We start from the raw sequence: 21,253 nt of genomic DNA, 5'->3' as shown, positions 1-21,253 counted from the left end.
TTTCTAAACCATGGAATACCATTTCAAGAGGCTTAAGAGAAGTGCTGTAGAAATAATGTACTATGGTCAACGTATTTAGGAAAGGTACCATAACAGATGCCCTTTCATGATGGACATATTAAAGGCTCAGAAGTTCTCTAGTCAGTAATTTGTTGAACTGGCCAGGCATGGTGGCTCATGCCTATAGTCCCAGCACTTTGGGAGGCTGAGGCAGGCAGATTACTTGAGGTCAGGAGTTCAAGACCAGCCTGGCCAACATGGTGAAACCCTGTCTCTACCAAAACATACAAAAATTAGCTGGATGTGGTGGTGTGCACCTGTAGTCAGAGCTACTTGGGAGGCTGAGGTGGGAGAACTGCTTGAACCCAGGATGTGGAGGTTGCAGTGGGCTGAGATCACACCACTGACCTCCAGCCTAGATGACAGAGTGAGACTCTGTCTCGAGGAGAAAAAAAAAAAAAAGAATCTGTTGAACTTAGTCCAATGCAGCTCTTGCCCCCTTCCCTTCCTGTACCAGTTTGCGAAATGCTGATTTAGACATCTGTAATCTGTCCACATTGATGCTCATCCACCACCTTCAGTATCACATAGCCTGGGAGCTATTTTTCTGTCAATACCAGCATCTTGATCTTTTCATGTTACGCACACCATAGATAAACAATAAAAATATCTACTGGCTTAATTGATGCATCCACCCTGTCTTGATTTGTAACCAACAGGCACGCATTTGCGAAGCAGCTGACTGGGTTTTTTGGGGGAGATTGAAAGTGCAGCACTGGTGAGCTAATAGGTTCCTGTGAAAAGCAAACCCATCCCTCTTCAGCTGTATAAGCTGTGACTGATCCCAAAGGCCACGGGCAGAGCTCAGTTAAGCCCCAGTACTGTCATCACTGCACAGACAATCAGAGGGTGCTGGTGATGACACAGGCTTGGCCCTGAGAGCTTTACACTGAGGTAAGTCCTGATTTTATTCTGGTGGAAGTCCATGAGCTTAACGCACTAGATCACTATGCACTATGACTCTCAGACTTGAGCATGTATCAGAATCATCTGCAGGGTTTGGTAAAACACAGATTACAGGGCCCCCCTTCTAGAATATGCTGATCCTGTAGGTCAGGGGTGGGGCCTGAGATTCTGTAGATCTAACAGGCTCCCAGGTAATGCCAATGATGCTGGTCCCAGGACCATACTCCGAGAACCAGTGCACAGGAACTAAGAGTCTGCCTTGGAAGACCAGTGTAATAGAGACCAAATGAAGCCTACGGTAGATCCTGCATGGCTCTCCAGATCCCTAATGCAGAGAAGGAGTTAAAAACAAGATTCTAAGGCTGTTTCCAACCAGGAATGCTTTCCTAGCTAAGTAAGCATCTGCTTTCCAGATTGACTAAAAAAGGTTTCAAAAGCAGTACTTGAACTCTAATGTACTTTTAATTTACCCAATTTAGAATCTGAATCTATGAATAAGATCCCTCAGATTAAATACACAGAGGTAGAAACAATTCTAATCCTAAATAAGAAAAATAACACTTTAGAGTTCCTTCAAAGTTCCCTTACAGGCATAACAATGCTGAAAAGCCATGCAAAATCTTAAGCATATTTCCTTCCCATATATTCTACCAAAAATTTGAGATTTAAAATGCCTAAACTTACACAAATAAAATACAGTGTCATAAGGCATTTGAGGGCAGCTAAATTCAAAATGAAATTCAGTCATTCATACCTTTAATTAAACCCCAAGACTCTAAGCATGTACTGTACATCAGGGCAATTTTTGGAAACTGTTTTAGGTTATTTAGCAAGATTTATAAGTTTAAAGAAAAAATACAGACCCTTCATATGATTTTAGCTTGTACAGGAGAAAAGAACAGAACAATATGTGTAAAGGAAAACATTTTTCCATTTGTGATTTCCACTCTGCTGGAAAACAGGGATGTGGCCAGGCATTCAGACGGCGCCCTGCCCCTACCTCCTCCCATGCCCCCTCTGCTGACAGGCCGTAGATATCCAAATGTCACCAATGGGTCCCTGGTGCTTGGGAAAGAAATCCTGCTGGGTCATCAAGTGTGAGGGCTGTCTCAAGCAATTTTTATATTTTAAAAAAGAAGAACCACCACTAATAACCAAACCCATTTATCTAACAAAAATTGGATGGAGGCAGGAATCTCCACCCTCAACCAAGGGAAACCCAGCTGGGCTCCTGATTGATGAGTGAGATCTTGCTTAGGGAAAGGGAAAAGCGGACATGAAGCCACTCAGAAAATGGGTCACACCAGTAACAAACTGAAAATGTCAAGGGAACATGGCCTAGTTACGGGGCGGAGCTGTGGCTTCCACAGCCCAGGAGCCTGAGGTGACAGAGGGAGGGTATCTGGCATGTCCAAGAAACAACAATGAACGAGTAAGTAAGCTGGAATCACCAAGGGCACTGTGGGGAGCAAGGAGAGGCAAATAAATCCTCTTGAGAACAATGAGGCGTTCAGGTTATTTCCAAAGGTGAGGAATGTCACCAAGTTTTCAGGCAAACCGGTCTGAAGAGACCTTTTCTGCTTGGAGGTGGGTGAGAAACAGAATCCTCAATCTAAAAGGAAACATCCTTCTCCACAAAAAGCTGATCCAGCCACAGAGGAAAACTTCCTCTTTCAAAGCCCCACATTCCAAAGGATGACAAATAGAGACAATTCTAGTAAAATCATAGCTGCCTGTTTGGGTGTAACCCTTTGGCATAAAATAGCATGGGGATGGTAAAATTGCTTTTTTAAAAAAATATGTCATTAATTATCACTTGTCTAATGCATATTATACATTTTGCCATGCATTTGGTCTCAATAAATAACAGCTATGCACACAACTTATCAGGTACCCTGTGGGGTTTAGAGGTTTCCAAATCTTCCAGGAACAGGGCGTGGCGTGTCTACCCTAGCCGGTCTTGCTTTAAGGAGGGCTAACACTTGCCTCTAGAGCAGAAGTTCCTTCCTCCTCTTCAATGATAACTTACAGCCTGGACTGAGTTATATAGCTCCAGTCTCAGACTCAAGGTAGGAGGCTGGTGGGGGAAGGTGAGTGGGACAGCCAGGGACATTTCTCTGCACAGGAAAAATACATACCATGGCTGAGAGACTGGAGAAAATGTAAGGATAGTGTGTGGGGGTAGCCCTCCAAAATAATACTAATAATTGCCATACACAGTACTAAAATATGTAAATACAAGATGATCTTACTTAATTTTCATGCCACTTTATTTGAGGAGGTTATGATCACACTATTTTACAGATGAGAAAATTGAGGTACAGAGAGCTGACGTCATTTGCCTCCTTCCCCTCCAAATCCCTATCTCCTTGATTCTCCATTAGCTTTCTCCCTGGGACTTCTCAATATACTGTGTGATATACTGTGTTAAACACTGATTTATCTCCTGTCTCCACTAGAATATAAAATCCATGAAAGCAGAAACTCTTTTTTTTTTTTTTTTTAATATTTTTAAATCACTGTACCTTCAGCACTCAGAACACCACCAGGCCCATGGTAGGAGTTCAATTGATATTTGTGGAATGAAAGCTGACCAGCTAAGCTGAAGATACGTAAAATCTGAGAGATATCTCTGAAGGCAAGTTTTCCCTGAATTTCATCAGAGAGCAGCTGAATCAAACTCAGAAGCCAGCAACGTTTCAGAGAAACAACTCTGTCTGGACGCAGGCCTTGTTTATCCTTTGAATTCCAGGGACTGTTCTCTGGCCACTGAGACAGGAGAGGAAGGTTGACTCTGGCAGAATCTGCAGGCGTTTGGCATGCGTGTCTTTTAGGTCACCAGAAATAACTTGGAAATGCATGAGAGTGTGTGTTAAGGGGGAAGGACGAGAAAAAATTAGTTTTATTTATGAGGCTACTGAGCAGTTAGTTATTTTTTAGGGGTGGGGACCACTTAGGCAGAGAGAACTCCAAGGTTGGGTTCCGTCATTGCGGTAATCAACCCAGCCCTCCTAGTTTTCTTTCAATCTTTCAATCTTTGTGGTCTAAAGAAGGCATTCACCTAGTCGTTTCTAATTTGGGGAAATTATTGCAGCATGTTATGTCCCTGGTGGGGCGTCCCCGGACTTCTTTCTCAGCATTTGTTCACTTCCTCCTTTAAAATCACTCTCTCCCAGAAGGGAGTTGGCATGATGCCCCACTGGTCATTGTGGAAGGAGAGAACGATTTGTTTCTGCAGCCCTCGGTAAGCACCCATTGAACGACCCTCACCCTTGGAGATAGATAAGCCCCACTTCCTCCACCAGAGAGAGTGGAAGGTGGTGGTGGTGGGCATGCTCAGGTCCAGGGACTGGTATCATTAGTCAGGCAATGTTGATGCCAGAACTAAAACCTAGGGTTTCCTGCTTTCCATTCCAATGTTTGAGCCACCTTTGTTGTTTGCCTCTGCCATTAGCCATAAATTTTGTTTCTTAAATTTCTTAGAATCTCAGTTACGAGTTTTCTTTCCAAGAAGATTCTGAAAACTGAGAGGCCAGTCTCCATGCTGCACTATGCTACAGTGAGACCCTTCCATACCTTTCTATGCACGCAGACAGCTCAGCCCCATCCCAAGACAGCTGCTCATGACTCCAAGGTCACAAATTCACAGGCCTTGTATCAGTTTACTATCACTGTATACGAAACCACCCTAAACTCACTGAGTTCCCACAACCACAACGTGATATTTATCATGAACCTATAGGTTGTCTGGGAAGCTTTTGGCTGGTCTTGCCTGATTCACCCAGGTGAGCTGCATTCAACTGGTTGGTGGTCCCGATACTGAGCTGGGCTGAGAGAGATAGCTGGGCTTCTCTCTCCCGTAATCTGTCATCTTTAAGGAGGCTACAACAGGCTTCTTCACGTGGTGACTGGGTTCCAAGAGGATGAGAGAGAAAGCTGTGAGGCATTGTGGCCTGGGCGCGGGAAGGCACATGATGTCACTTCCTCCACATTCTATTGGCCAAAATAAGTCAAAGGGTAAAGGCCAGCCTAGATTCAAGGGCTCTAGCTCTTAATGGGAGGGATTCCAAAGATTCTGTGGCCATTTTTAATTGACTATGGGCCTACAGGCATTACGTATAAAAGTGAAGCAGGCCAGCTATGAGATAATAGAGACCAGAGAGCATCATCTGCTCCCAAGTTCCACACAGGTTTAGTATAGCCACCTCTTCTGAAATTTCAAAAGAAGCTGGAAATCTGGATTTAAAAAGATATATTAATAGACTCTATTTTTTAGAGCAGTTTTGGGTTTACAGAAAAATTGCATGAAAGTTTTACACATACCCTCTCTATTTCTACATTCTGAGTTTCCTTAATTACTAACATCTTGCATTAACGCAATACACTGGTTACAACTCATGAACCAATATTTATATTGGTTCATTATTATTAACTTAAAGGCCATAGTTTACGTTAGCATTCAGTCTTTGCGTTCTGTGGGTTTTGACAAATGCATAATGTCTTGTGTATATCCCATTCGAGCATCACACAGAATAGTCTCACCGTGAAAAAAATGCCCTGTGCTCCAAATATTCATCCCTGTTCCTCTCCCCAGAATCCCTGGTGACCATTGATCTTTTTATTGATTCCATAATTTTGCATTTTCCAGAAAGCCATATAGTTGGTATTATATCATACTGTAGTCTTCTCAGATTGATTTCGTTTTTTTGAGATGGAGTCTTGCTCTGTAGCTCAGGCTGGAGTGTGGTGGCGTGATCTCAGCTCACCGCAACCTCTGCCTCCCAGGTTCAACCCATTCTCCTGCCTCAGCCTCCTGAGCCTGGGACTATAGGCCCACATCACCACGCCCAGCTAATTTTTTTTTTTTTTTTTTTTTGCATTTTTAGTAGAGATGGGGTTTCACCATGTTGTCCAGGCTGGTCTCAAACTCCTGACTTCAAGTGATCTGCCTGCCTTGGCCTCCCAAAGTGCTGGGATTACAGGTGTGAGCCACTGCGCCCTGCCAGGCTGACTTCTTTTACTTAGCAGTATGCATTAAAAGTTCCCCCATGTCTTTTCATGGCTGGAGAGTTCCTTTTTAAAAATCATTGAATAATATAGCATTGTCTACGTGCACCATAGTTTATTTATCCATTTTCATGTACTGATAGACATCTTGGTTGCTTCCCAAGTTTTGGCAATTATAAATAAAGCTACTAACAAAATCCATGTGCAGGTTTTTGTGTAGACATAAATTTCAACTCATTTGGGTGAATACCAAAGAGCATGATTGCTGGATTGTATGCTTAGAATATGTTTGGTTTCGTGAAAAACCACCAAACTGTCTTCCAAAAATGGCTGTATCACTTTGTATTCCCACCAGCAATGAGTGAGAGTTCCCACTGCTCCACATCCTTGCCAGCATCCGATGCTGTCAGTGTTCTGGAATTTTGGCCATTCTCATAGGTGTGTAGTGGTATCTCACTGTTGTTTTTATTTGTATTTCCCTGAAGACATAAGAAGTGAATCATATTTTTTATGCTTACTTGATACCTGTATGTCCTTTTTGATTAGGTATCTATTCATATTTTTTGCTCATATTTTAATTGGGTTCTTTGTTTACTTATTATTTAATTTTAAAAGTTCTTTGTATATTTTGGATACTGATCCTTTATCAGATATGTGTTTTGCAAATATTTTCTCCTAGTGTGTGGCCTGTCTTTTCATTCTCTTGAGTGTCTTTCACAGAGCAGAAGTTTTTAGTTTAAACGAAGTCCAACTTAACAAGCTTTTATCTCACGGATTATACTTTGAATGTCGTATCTAGTAAGTCATAATTATACCCAAGGCCACCGAGGTTTTCTCCTATGTTATCTTCTAGAAGTTTTACAGTTTTGCATTTTACATTTAGACCTATGGTCCATTTGGAAATAATTTCTGTGAAAGGTATGATGTCTGTATCTAGATTCATTTTTGTGCATGTGGATGTCCAATTGTTCCAGCATGAAATCTGAATTTTATGTGAAGTCTCCTGATTTTAAAGGTTCGTTCAAGTCTTTTTTTTGGTAGTAGTGGTACCGGAGGAGTTACAGCTCCCCTCTCCCCTAATATACGTGTCTGCAGAATGCATTTATCCATTCTGGATAATCTCTGCCTCCTTCATCCCTCTTACCTGGAATGCTCTTCATCCATCCACCTAAGTTTTTCCTAATGCCCACCTCACACTCCACCTACCCGACCTTTCCCACTACTTCGACCTGGTGTGTGCACTCAGCAGATACTCAGTTAATAGTGGTTGAAATCTAAACACACTATGACTTGTAAGTCCCTATTAGCACTGCCATATGCCACTGCCTTTCTTCCTTAGCTAGACTGTGAACTCTTGGGGAAGACAGGAACCCTCTTTTTCTGGTTTACCCCAGGTAGCTTGGCATGCACGGGTCTGGGCATAAAATAGGTTCAGCCACAGTTGCTAACAATTTCAGACTAGCTGGACTTTGGTCCTGACTTACCAATTGTCCTTTGTTCTTCAGGAGAGACGGCTACTTCAGGAGTCAAGCTGAGGACCTGCCAAAGATTTAAACCCAGCAGCCTTGCCCTGGCACAGGTAGAATGATGGCATCTCTAATTTTGATGTCTGATTTAGCATTACATTCATGTAAATAAGAGGGCCCTGATATCCTTGGAGAATTAGGGAAGATTAATAATACCGCAAAATGTATCATCAGAGGTACCACTGTATTATGAGTTACAAACATGTTTCTTTGGCTATGATTTCTATCTGGTCATAATGATATCCCAGTCATTACAAAAAATAGTGAAATAAAGGAGTGAAATAAAAAGAACAGATAGCTTCATGGTGGCTGGTTCCGTACCTCATGCCTATTTAATAGTCAAGCTAATGGTAATCCTCCCAGCCCACCTATGTTCCTCATTTTCATCTGCATCATTAAGTGTTCCCACTGGAGGAGCTCTGGACACTTCCAACCGAACAATGATGGCGGGAACAAAAGGGTCCACACCTGGGGCTGAGACCCAAGTGGTCTCGGGTGATTGTTACCATGGCACATCTGTGTGCCGACAGATTTCTCGGAATCAATTTGCTCAGGGAAAGTACTGTGGGTCCATTTGTTAGGACTGCCTAACAGCCATGCATGATCCACGCCAGCAAATCCCAGGCAGAAAATATCAGGGAGACAGGAACCCAGGAAAATCACCTCTCTGCCTTGGGTTTGAGAAGTGGCTGTGAGCCTGCCTGCAGAGCTTATGGGGGACTTTGGCATGGCTCTCACTCTGGGCCATGGCAGACGCTGGTATCAGTGCTGTTGCGGGTACTGCTTCTACCTCGGGGAACAACCTTCCCTGACCTCAAGACTCAAAGGTATCAATCAGCGACTCACTCGGCTTGGAAGGACAGTGGTCTTGTTGGAGGCACACCCACACTTCCTTTTCTAATCCTCCTCCAGAGACAAACAAGTAGAACCATTCCTGTTATCACCCTCCCTTCCCCAGGAAAGCCCCCCAGATCTGTACTAGGCAGGGAACAGTCCCTCTGGGTGGTGTGAAGTAGGCAGAGCGATTCCTAGGATGTTATGGAAAAAAAAAATCGTATCTAGACACTTAAAAAATAAAAAATCCCAAGCCTTCTCCTCAGGACCTGTTTAAAAGACACACCCCCCTTTTCCACTTAGCTGCTTAGGCAACCTCTTTGTACACACTGTACTCAGCAGTGACTCAGGGGCTCACAGCTACCAGCCACTGAAAAAAAAAAAAATTATAGACCACTCATTGGTAGTGGCTGGCTAAAATCAGGGGATGTTAAGCAATTTGGGCTAGAAATTTAACCTTGCTCATACACAGCAAGAAATAACTTCAGCAACTGCTAGGTACAGAAAATTAAAACAAATTAAGAAAAAAAAAGTAAAGAAAATAGAATCTCCCTAAAGTCTAAGAAAGCGGGTATAGGAGAGCCTAAGAAGGCCAAACCTCAAGGCAGGGAGGCTCCCTAGGCAAGCCCAGCTATGGAGAACCAGAAGAGACTCACTGCCCATAAGCCGAACAAATTCAATTATTTTGAGGTCCTGAGGCACTGGTCCACTTCTTGGTGAAGGAACATGCGATTTACCACTCAACGGGCAAATAATTAAACTTCCTGAACATCAGTATGATTTAAAGCTGCCAACAACTAAAAAGACCTGATATTCTCAGTTGAAGATTTCATCCTACAGTATAGTAACATTTTTATTATGTACCTCTTACGTCCATTTTGGAGTCATCTCTCCTCCCAAGTATTTAATAGCCCTTAGTGTCTTCTAAGGCATTATCAGACTCATTTTGCAGATTTGTAAATACCTCATAGCAATTGAATGACAGGGTGCTGTCATGAAACTATGGCATGCGGAGGAGCAGGAAAAGGTTACTGACATCCTAGCATCTCACCGCCATGCTAGTGTCTCCCCACGTGAAACAACTGCCCTGAAGACAGTCTGTGGCTGAACCTCAATCTATTTTCACTTAGAGAAAGGCAAAATCATCTCTGTTTTTCCTGAGTCTTACATAACTGTAGCCTGAGAGTCCAACTGTTCTGGTCATGGCCTCACATTCTTTCTGCAAAGGCGCTAGTTGACAAGATTTATGGGATGGTCTAAAGAAGCATGTGAAGCAATGTGGGTTGAAACCATGAGGGAGAACTTTCTGATCCTAGCAGAGTAGATCTAGTTTCTGTGGAGGGTTAGACAACCAGCCCCCAAACTAATTGTCCTGACTATGGGTGCTCAATGCCCAAAAATAAAGCAAAAAGGGTTCTTCTCTTTAATAGTATCTGTTAAGAAGTCATAGTCATGCTAAGGTTTGAGGATGTGAAGACACAAAGGGCTCCTGGAGGCTCTTCCTTATGGAAGCAGACACGGAGGTGGCACTGAACATTTCCAACATAGTCAGTGGGGAGGGAAACTGAGACAACACAGATGAGTGAAACAAACTCGGCCACAGAGCTGCTACAGTCCCTGGATGTTTGTAAAACTTACAGAAATTGCTTTTCATGCCCAGCAGCCAGCACAGGCAATAGCTATCACCAAAGCCATCTCAGCAGGACGGTAAATCAAAAATCACCAAGGCTAAGAAGCAGTATGTTAAGAATAACGACTCCCTCTGAGATGATGATGCTTTAAAAACCCACAACAAGCCAGCTGAGCTCCCAGTTTAGGGAGGAGGTTTAAATATTGTTCAGGGGACAATGGTCCGAAGTCAGATGGAGCCAGATAGCAAATTCTAGGTGGAATGGCTGACCAAGGTCCTTGTGGGATAGGCACCTGGACATCATACTTACAGTGAGTTGGGCCGGGTGGGTTTGACTACAGCCAGGTCTGGGTCACTGGAGTTCATGTTGGGCTGTAAGCTGCTGCTGGAATTAAGGATGCTGTTTGGATTTGATGAGACAGATTCCAAACTGGAGTTGATGATGCTGTTCCTTTGTTCCTCTGGGGGGAAAAAGTCACAAGTCCCATATTACTATTATTGCACAGGGACAGTGTATTGCTACAAGCACAAAAATTTATAAAGAATAAGACTGGATTAAGATCTCTGGTCCCAGGGAAGTTTAAGAAACAACATAGAAAAGGTTAAGAATTAAAAGTGGGAAAGGAAGAGTCAAGGGGGAACAGGTGACTCGAAATTTTAAAGCAAACCCCCTTCCTTGTCATAACAGGATATATCTCCCCTTTAATATAAGCCAGGATTTTTTCTAAGAGTGGCCCTACCATGGCACCATAAATTGCATCTTCTTTTGACTGGCAGATTGCCAGACTAGAGAAAAGCCTTCATAGACCCCCTCACATTCACCCAGATCCCCTTGGCTTCTGTGACACTTACCTTTTATTCTAAAACTCCTGTCTCTAGTATTGCTCTAATTCATCAGGCCATGTCCCACCTCCAATTCCACAGAGCCTCACCAGAGAAGATCTACTATTCAGCCACCAATGTCCTTATGACTCCAACAGTCTAAATTCCTGACCCCTTCTCAGACACGTCTTTCGGTGTTGCCTCTAGCTCCATGTACTTGGTGTTTAACTTCAAGTGAATTCTTTGATAAATCATTCTGTACTGGGCTGCAGAACGGTTTGCCTATAAACAACAACAAAATCCCTGAGTCCATAGTCCCAGCAGTCATATTCACGCTTGGAGAATATTGCCAAGCCAAGAGACAGAAAAGCTGAGTTCTCTTCAAGCACTGACTGGCTATGTGACCTCAGGCAATTTCTACTTGATCTTAGATTCCTGGTTAACAATCTATAAAATGGGGAGAACAAGAACTGCCTTTCACAGCTTGTGGAACTGTCATGAGGATCAAGTGGGATCACAGGCAGGAATGTATCTTGTAAACTTCAGAATACCGCTCAAAGAACAGAACTTTATGTTCTTCCCATCTTTAAAAACTCGGAATCATGAATGGAAAACACAATTTTTGGAGATGATTTAGCTAAATGGTACAGGCACCCACCATTGCTGTAGCAAAATATTATAGATGTGGAATGTGATTCTTGTCCCCTATTGATTACAGATATACCATACTAAAATCAACTGATACTTCTGGCAATTAATTCACTTAAACATCATATCTAGGCTAATCCTGGACCTTTTTGCAGTGAGTCAGGGGTATGTTACAATATGTCCCTCACAGGATAGTCTAGAGTCACTGGTATGATAATTTAAAGGCCAACATTTGAACTCAGGTCTCTTTAGGCAATTAAGAGGGTGATGTGTCATAAAAATACTTTTCCTTTTGCACGAGTCATGTCTGTAAAAATAAAGTATGCTTATGAAGTGATTTTAGAGTAAGCCTCACACTAAATACATACACACTCACCCCAATACCCCTGATATCTTAGCAAATCCTTAACGCCCTGGATAAAGCCCCACAGGAGAGGAAAAAACCCTATGAGGCTACCTCCTGACTACTGAACTCAAAGTAGATTTGGAAAAAGTAGATTGAACTGATGTCTGAGATTTAGAACTGTTCATATTTTAAGAGCTTCATTTTTGAACAAAAACGACAACAAAGAGAAACCAAAAGAGTTACACTGAGCCAAGATGTAGGAGGACTAACAGGGCCTGTAAATGGGAACTTCCTACCAGAAAGAAAAACAACACTAAGATTACATAATAAGGGGATCACTGAGAGATTGGATGTGCCATTTATCAGTATGAATCAGTATCAGTAAGATTTTCCTTTTTACAAAACACGCATACAAAGATGCCCGAAAGACCATGAGGAGCTCGAGACTACCATATAAAGAAAGAGAGTGAGGACGGTTCCCTGGGCTTTAACTGGAGACATTTAATGCTTCACAGGACACGACAGAGAAACAGTTTTATTAACTTGATTTTGAGAAGCTTAAAGGGCCAAGTTTGCGTGACATAATTCTCAGAATTCTTAGGAAACAGAAGAGCGTAACTATCGCTCACATTTCTCCTGTGATTATATTTACTTTTCCAGGAGAGGATTATCATTCTACAAACTAAAAACAGTATCTTGCTAAAAGTATATTCGTCTTTCTAAAATGTTAGCAGGAGATTATTTTTCTCCCTTACTATCCATTAGTAAAGGAGGGTATAAAAATGTATCATAAGGCTTCATAGTTTTACAGCCAAGAGGGCCAAATATGCATCCTAAGAGGCCAACTCTTTATTGGTATCCCTTGCTGGGACAAATGACAAGAAAACCCAGAAACCTGGCACTGCCTGACTATAAAACAACTACAATTTTGTAGAAGAAAGGTCTCATCATCTGTAGACAATACATAATGAGACTGAGAACATCTAGGCAGAGGATCTAAGCTGAAAGGCTGACAATCTTTACTGAGGGTGAGCAGGCAGGTGAGGATTATTCCAGGGAAAGGATAAGAATAAGATCAATGGCCAAATGTTTTAGTGGTTACAGCAAACTATACCAAGACAAATTTTAAAGCATTTGGAGTCAATTAGGAAATAAGGAGAAAATAAGCCAAGCATGGCAGTTCATGCCTGCAATCCCATCGCCTTCAGAGGCCAAGGTGGGAGGATCACTTGAGGCCAAGATTTTGAAATCAACCTGGTAAACATAGTGAGACCCCCATCTCTACAAAAAAAAAAAGTTAAAAATTAGCCAGGCCTGGTGGTACACACCTGTGGTCCCACGTACTTGGGAGGCTGAGGCAGGAGAATTGCTTCAGCCTGGGAGTTCAAGGCTATGGTGAGGTATTATGGTAACACAGCACACCAGCCTAGGTGACAGAGCAAGACTCTGCCTCCTTTAAATAATAATAATAATAATATTCAGTAATGTCACTCAAAATAGGAGCGTTTTTCATCAGCTAGGCAAATGAGTACTGCTCCCGACAGAAGCGCACAAGAACAGGCAGTCTAGAAGACACTTTAAAAAATAAAAATAAAAATTAAGCAAATCCTTCAAATAACATAGCTAGACTTCCCTGAGTCACTGATGATTCAATCCAGCTCTGGTATCCTCATAGAAGGTATAAGAAGGACTGATGGCAATTATGTTGCTGAAGGAAAAAAATTATAGGCTAGTGGGCTTCAAAAGAAAAACAGTTATGAGTCAAGTCAACAAGATCATAGAGGACCATGACAAAAAGGAAAGAATGCCCACAACTCAGAAGTATGCCTAAACTGGTTGAAGTCAGTGAGAATGCTTGCCCACCTCAAACATGTTTGTCAACAAGAATCTGTCTTTGTATCAGTCACAGAAAACAAGACCCCAGCAACAAGAAAATGATAAAATAAATCCCCAAATAATGGTAAGCATGCATTGGCAGTGCTTTCACAAACATACGTTCTATAAGGAGTGACAAACTGGATGTGAACTTGGTCCTTAAGGATGCAAACTACCTGAGGGCAGGGACATGCTGTCTGGCCACACGGCATCCATTAATGTGGCTGGTGAGGTCAACATTAGCCATCCATTCCTGGTGCCTAGCCCACGGGTCACTGACACTAAGGCTCCGTGAATGGTTATAAGATAAATATTAAATATAAGGGAATAATACACAGTTAAAAATTTATGCTGCTGGAACAGAAAGAGGTAATTTTGTGTGACTGAATTTTTCAGGTGCTTTAGACAGGGACCATGAATGTCCTTGAAACCAAAGTACTGATGACAGTGGGCAGAGTTTTTGTTTTTTGTACAAATCAGGAACGGAAAAACATGAGTATGCAACCAAATCACTGCAACTAAAAAAGGAAAGCCGCAGAATAATTTTGGTGATATTGTACTTGTTCTGGGGGTTGCCATGGAAATCTGGGAGCTGAGCGACTTCACTTTCCATATTTACCAAGTGACTCCGACCCACTCTAATGGCAACCCCATCACACACGGGAGGCAGGAGCTCTGTTTATCACAGAACCCAAAGGCGAGGCCAGGAAAGCACTCACAGAGCCAAGCCAAATTCACACGTCTTGGCAGGCCTGAACAGGTCTGGCTCACTGAATACACAGAGCTGGAGGGTAAATATGAAACATTTGTGGGAGGTTTCCCACCATGCATGGGACTCTGTCAGAATACTAGCTAATATCCCAACTTTCCATGGTGCCTAAGAGTAGAGGGCAAAAAGAAGAGGCAAGAGGACTGTTCTTTAACAGCCTCTCAGGATGCCTCATCGAGCCAAAAGGAGGGAACGGACTCTCCACATGATCAAACAAGGAGAAAAGGGAGTTACCAGACAGCGTGAAGTTTTACAAAGACAAGGAGATTTATATAAAAAAATAGGAAGGCAAACACAAAATACCCAGAGGCTTTCCTGTGCTGTGGTCAGGAGAGAGGTGTACTTTCTCCTGCTTGTTAAAGTTTTGCAATGAAGTCTGTAATGTATCATCTTGACAAGATGGGATGATAATAGCACGGCAGCTTAATGAATTTTGCAATAAAAAATGATGAGTGTACAGCAATTTCTGAGTTTACCATCTCTGGGAAATACCCAAGTACATGGGAAGCTTGGAATCAGACTTTCCGAAGCAATTTTTACCCCCTGTAGCTCTTGCTCCTGATAATAGTGACATGCCAAGCCACACTAAAATCTAAGGTGGTCTCATTTCAGGCTGACCCAGCAGCCTCAGTCCCTATGATAAAAATAATCTTAGAAAGCAGTCTGCGTAATATGTTTGGGTATATAAAAACAGTTTGGGCAATTTTTTTTTTTTTTTTTTTTAATCTTAAAAAGGAGTTTGGGTGACGACAGACTCTACACATTGAGTTGAAAAGTAGGCTGGGCACGGTGACTCACACCTATAATCCTACCACTTTGGGAGGCTGAGACAGGCAGATCACAAGGTCAGGAGTTCGAGACCAGCCTGGCCAATATGGAGAAACCCCATGTCTACTAAAAGTACAAAAATTAGCCAGGTGTGGTGGCGGGCACCTGTAGTCCCAGCTACTTGGGAGGCTGAAGCAGCAGAATCACTTGAACCCAGGGGGCGAAGGTTGCAGTGAGCCAAGATTGCGCCACTGCACTCCACAGCCTGGGCAACAGAGCAAGACTCTGTCTCAAAAAAAAAAAAAAAAAAAGGTGAAAAGTAGAGTCAATCCATTGTTTTGATCATAGTACATGAAAGATGATATTAAAACTTGGACAGATGATCTTCAGCAAAACGACTTCTGATCATGGTTCTGTGTGGACAGACTGACTCTTTCCCTATAGCATCTGTAATAACCCTTTTCTTTGCAAAGGGAAAAAATGCCAATAACACTGAATTTTGTGAGAGAATGGGGAAGTCACTGTAGCTGGCCTGGGATTGCACTGATTCACAGGAAAGAGACATGGAGGCACAATGAGAAAGACTGGCCCTAAAACACCATTTCAGAAACCACAAGGGAGGAATGGGCCTCTGATGAATGTTGAATAGGGGGTTGAATGATCAGAGTTAAATGGACACTCTATTACTCACAAGACAGCCCTCTTTTCTACGTGAGAACTTGCTTTCAGGAAAAGTTGCTTTCCTGTTAATCTACAGTTGACTGGGATCTGAGGGAGTCCACGTACAGATGGCTTATATTCTTGCTCATTAGAAAGAAGGAAACTACACATTTACTTACTTTTATACCACGACTCACTGCAAAATGGGTTTGAGATAGTACATGAAAGGTACAATTAGGGAGTTTTGTTTTTAATAACTTAAAAACAAGTGAATATATAAGAAATATGCATTTCTCTCCAACTTAGAAAGTATAGAAAAGCATTTGCATCTGCACACAAATATCCTGCATGGGCCACCCTCCAGCTGCATTCATTTTGGTGTGTAAAAGTCCAATTATTCTGCTACACAGAGGAATATATACATATACACACACACAGACATGTGTGTCATACTTTTAACAAAGCAGACTCACATCATACTTAATGGTATCTGCTTTGTTCACTTGGTGATAGTGCCAAAAGCATGCGTCTAGAATGTGCTTGTTTTCATTTAATGGGTCTAGCTGGAACGTTTTTCCTGCCACAAGCTTTCCACAGCATCATTTTTTAATGGCCACATTATCAACATGCTTTTCAGTCACGTGTAGTAATTACACATAATTGACCCAAGAAACACATTACACACCTTCTGCAGCCTGTGTGACAATAGGAATCCATGTGAATAAACATGTCATCTTCCAAAGCAAACAGGTGTGCCCAGGGCACCCGGGATCTGCAAAGGCAACCTGAGAAAGGGCACATGCTACAGCTTTGACTGCTCAGAGAAAGGCATTACGTAAGCCTTTGAATAGTATGAATTCCCAGTCATGTTTCAACAAGGAAGACACACATGAGAAATACATAAGCTGAATTCTCAACCTCTCACCGGGCCTGTCTGGGAGAGGGTCCAGGATGAATTAACGGAACTAAAAAAATCATTCAGAGCTATAATCTCAGCAGCTAGTTAACATGATCCATGTAAAACAAGGCCCAAGAATCCCCTCCTGCCCCCACCCCCACTTCCACCGACACTGTACAACATGTCCTAGGCTGCTGATGTTTTTGCACTCAAGCATCAAACAGGTTCTTTCAGGGGCTGGGGGGACTCTGCATTTCCCTCACATATGGGCCTCCCCTTTGCATCTGCAGGCTCCAAAGAGGGGTATATTTCCTTAGTCAGTTGTAAGGTAAAACTATAGCCTGATGATAATCACCATAATTGTAGCTAACATTTATTAGGCGCTTACTATGGTCTAGGCCCAGCGTCAAGTACTTTATATATACTGGCTCACTTAACCATAGCAATTACCCTCCGAGGAAGCTATTACTAGTGATAGATTTTACAGATGAGAAAACGGAGGCTCAGAAAAGGAAAGTAACACACTCCAGGTCTCAGAGTGGTAGGTGATAGAGATGACATTAAAACAAGTCAGTCTCAGTCTGACTGCAGAGCCTGTTTTCATCCACCATGCCAGGGTGCTCCAAACCCCAACAGTGATTCAAAGAGATGTCCTGCTAATGAGAGAAGACAAGCCACCCTGACTGTCCCCACCTTCCCAAGCCAGTACTTCTCTAAATTGAGTTAGCATCGGCATCACTAGGGTGCTTTAAATATATAGATGCTTGAATCCCAGCCAAGACCTCCTGACTCAGAATATCCTGGGTAGGAGACCAAGCATCTGTATTTTTAACAAGCTCCCCACAAGATTCGAATGCACACTCAAGTCTATGAACCTCTGTTCCAAGAAACGCATTTCAACATCTCGATATAAATGCTAAAGATTTGGGACAGAATAAATCCTAAGTGTCACCTTGCAACTTCTTGGAAGAAATCTATAAGGTACAAGACCTTGTTGCTGGCTCCCTTCAATCCTTCTGGCTCCCCCTTCTACAGCTGTCCGGAAAAAGTACAGCTTGTGTGTCAGTACCTTTCACCTAGATGTACCAGTACAGTCTCTGCTGGATGATGTATCTGTGTGGAAACTTGGAGATTAAACAGTAATCTCCTTTGCTGCCATTCATTTGGCAGCACAGTTGAAAAACCTCGTTCCATCTGTTCTAAGGTGATTGCAAATGAGCCTGAGTGGTCTGGCCGAGTATATGAAAGCTATCGTTCAACACGTATCACTCTCTGTGTAGTTGGTGCTAGATTTGGAGGGGAGACTGTCATGTGGCTGCAGCCTGCCAGGATGCATGTTGAGGAACCCATTCAATATGGTTCAGCTGCCCCCGTGTAGCCCTGGAAGCTGGAACAGATGGCTTTCATTGCTTCTGTAACTCAGGCTAGCAAGGTTTTCACTTTGGTAGCTCAAGAACTGACAAAGGCACTCTTTTGGAGATGACAAAGTATAGGGAAGGAAGACTACCTAGGTACAAATCCTTTCTCTGCCATTTGCTAACAGTGTAACTGCTTAACCTCTCAACCTCAGTTTACTTGTCTGTAAAATTTGGATATAAGAACCTACCTCACAGGATTATTAATTGTGGGGATGACACGAGACAATGAGGTTAGCAGGCTCATAAGTAGAGCTATAATTATTTTTATTTTTATTATTATTAGATGAGGTTCAAATTTAGTTTGGCCTGAAAGTTCTTTACCGAATGTATCCATTTGTACTTCCACCCCAGCCCCTCAGCATTTTATGGGCAGACACCCAGCTTAATGAAACGTTGAACTCCAGGTTCTTAAGTGGAACTGGAAACATTTTCCCTTGGAGATAAGGATGAGCGTGCAGACTAGGTCACAACAGCTAACCCTAATGGAATGCATCTCCTGTCAAACCATCCCACAATTTGACAGCAAAATAACGATTGGTTAACAGTGTTACTTTGAGGTAGAATGACAGGGTTCAAATCTACATTGTTGCTGTGTAATCCTGAGTGTACACTATTTAATGTAAATTTTATTTCCTTTCAACTGTAAAATAGGGACAGTACCTGTGTCATGTAATTTTAAAGATTAATTGGGATGTTGTGGTGCACAATGTCCAACACAAGAAACCACCTGGTAAGTCATATAGTCATAGATATTAAACACAGACAAGCAAAAAATCAATTTCTAGGGAAAACATCTTCCAGGTTCAGTTTGACTAAATTACCTTTCTACAGTTCTCTCTGCAGTTCTACAGACAACAGCTACCCACTGCTACGCACAGAGACTCTCCCATCACAGACCACCTTTCCTATCTATTGGACCAGAATGGGATCTTCACATCATTTTGTATCTTTCTCAAAACTCCTTTCAGAAAACATTCCTTGACTGTCTACAGATAACTTTGATATCTAGTTCCTTCCTCACTAAAATATTCAATGGTTTCCGGATGGTTTGTATTTGTTGCTATGATGCTTTCTAAATCCTGCGTTTCCCCATCATTCCCTTTCCTCTTGTCCACAAAGTTTTAATCTCAGAGGCTGGTCCCATTTCACTCCTAGCCCCATTTCCATCACACATTGCCTATGATATGAGGAGCCATTTGCTGTCTTATAACTGATCTAAGTCCCTGCCCAGCACAGAGCATGAGAAATCATCAAGCTCTTCATTCTAAGAATAGATGACAGCTTTATGTTTAGGAAAAGGAAAACAAAACAAAACAAAATAAAACAAAAAACCACCTAAAGAAGACTATACTAATACCCATAGATTAAACAGAGAGAGTCTCAGGCAGGGACCTGGACACACAACTGGTCTCTTACACTGAAGGAAAAACTCCTTCTGGATAATAAGACACATATCTATGAGCATCATCTAATATCCCAGACCATGAGCCTGAAGTGCAGGTGCAAAGGCAGAGGCCTGAGCCTGAGGAGCTTCTTCTCCGGGAAGAAAGAGGCAAATGACAATCCGAGGCTAAGATTCACCTCTAAGAGCAAACAATGGGCTCCAACTTCCGCACAGAATAAGGACACTGCAGAGAGGTTGGGAGAAAAGCGTATGCTGCCAACAACACCTGGAGTCTCTTGGAGGGAAATACCTAAGTGAGCTACTCTGGAAGCCTCAGCCCCATTAAGCATTTCAACTGGGGAACTGGAAAGAGTACTGACAAATGGAATGCCAAATAAACATTAATGTGCAAGTGCATCAATGAAGAGAAAAAGGAGAATGACTGGACTCAAAAGAGATCAGGTGGACAGATTTATCAAAAGAAATGAGGTTCTGAAAATGATCGCAGGGCAAGTGTGAAGGTAGAGGAGAGGTATGCGGGAGTGCGCATGTGCAGCTGCCTATGGGTGCATGTGTGCCCTCACAGCACATCCCTCCAACCGGGCATCTGCTCTGTGGCAAGAACCTGAAGAAAGGTAAGGTCGCATCAAACCAGGACAGGTGTCACTATGAACTGAAAGGGCGCAGCAGGAAACTGACATGAACGGCAAGTGTCCACAGCCCACTGACAATATCTGAACCCAATTCTAGTTGAGTGGACAAAAGGAACTTGAGTTTGTGTACTTAAATTAAGAGGAAGGATGGAAGTCAGTCAAAATTAAAAGCCAGTTTGTGGATTCCAAATGGTGGTATGCATTCCACAAGTGGTACACAAAATAATTCTAAGGTGGGATATGGATGACCACTTTCCAACTTAATGGTTACATATTTATTTTAACATATATTAGAGAATAATACAGTGAGATCATCGAAGTCATGTTTTTAGAGTTCTTATGTGTCAGGATGAAGCCAGGAAAAGAAGTGAGTTGCTTTAAGGTTAACTTAAAGAAGTATATTAAATAAGTCACAGTGAGCCACATGAGCTATGTGGCTGTGGCACAAATGGTGAATGAGGGGTTAGGTACATGACTGGCATTTAAGCACTGAGGAAAGTGTGTCAGGAGGCCTCAAACTGAAATTACTGTTATATGGAAATACATACTTTTTTTCACAAATTATTATATTTGCATAATCATTACCTGTACTTTAATGCCAAAGAGTAAATTCAGCAAAGTGCTGGGAAAAAGTTTTCTTTGTCCATAGACCAGACAAAGGGAAAGGTGCATTGTGTGAAAACTTCACAGTGCATTATCATCTGCTCACCCAACAGTGATGGGTAGCTGGATTACAACCTGGGAGGGGGCAGGTCCCAGCAGAACCTTCCAGCTCCTAGCTCAGTCTTCCTCAGTCGACTCTCCCACTGGCCCCCCACAGGGTGCCCTTCATGCCGGTTTGGATAGTATACTAGCTTCCCAGAAAAAAAAGGGGTCTCTAAAACAAACCAATATATACACACAGACACATATAAATTGCAATTAAAGAACACACAGACTTGCAGTTATAATGTTTATTCTGAGAAAGGAGGGAAAGTTAGACTCCCTACAAATATCTGAGCCTACCTGTATGTGCCGGTCGTGTTTCCAGGGAGCATTTCCTAACATTA

General features: G+C 42.4%; 1 protein-coding gene across 5 annotated transcripts in view; it reads right to left on the bottom strand.

Annotated features, from left to right (window-relative positions):
• Nucleotides 1–21,253, bottom strand: part of ARHGAP26 (Rho GTPase activating protein 26) — a 459,132-nt gene that overhangs the window by 71,179 nt on the left and 366,700 nt on the right. For all 5 annotated transcript variants that reach the window (XM_010388274.2, XM_010388276.2, XM_010388277.2 and 2 more), the window contains one exon: nt 10,274–10,424. In XM_010388274.2, coding sequence (XP_010386576.1) covers nt 10,274–10,424 — 151 coding nt within the window. The remainder of the gene's footprint in view (nt 1–10,273; nt 10,425–21,253) is intronic.

The sequence above is a fragment of the Rhinopithecus roxellana genome, chromosome 3, assembly GCF_007565055.1.
Source record: "Rhinopithecus roxellana isolate Shanxi Qingling chromosome 3, ASM756505v1, whole genome shotgun sequence".
Taxonomy (NCBI): Eukaryota; Metazoa; Chordata; class Mammalia; order Primates; family Cercopithecidae; genus Rhinopithecus; species Rhinopithecus roxellana.
Note: the sequence above shows the minus strand (reverse complement) of the source record. Positions and strands in the feature narration are given on the sequence as shown.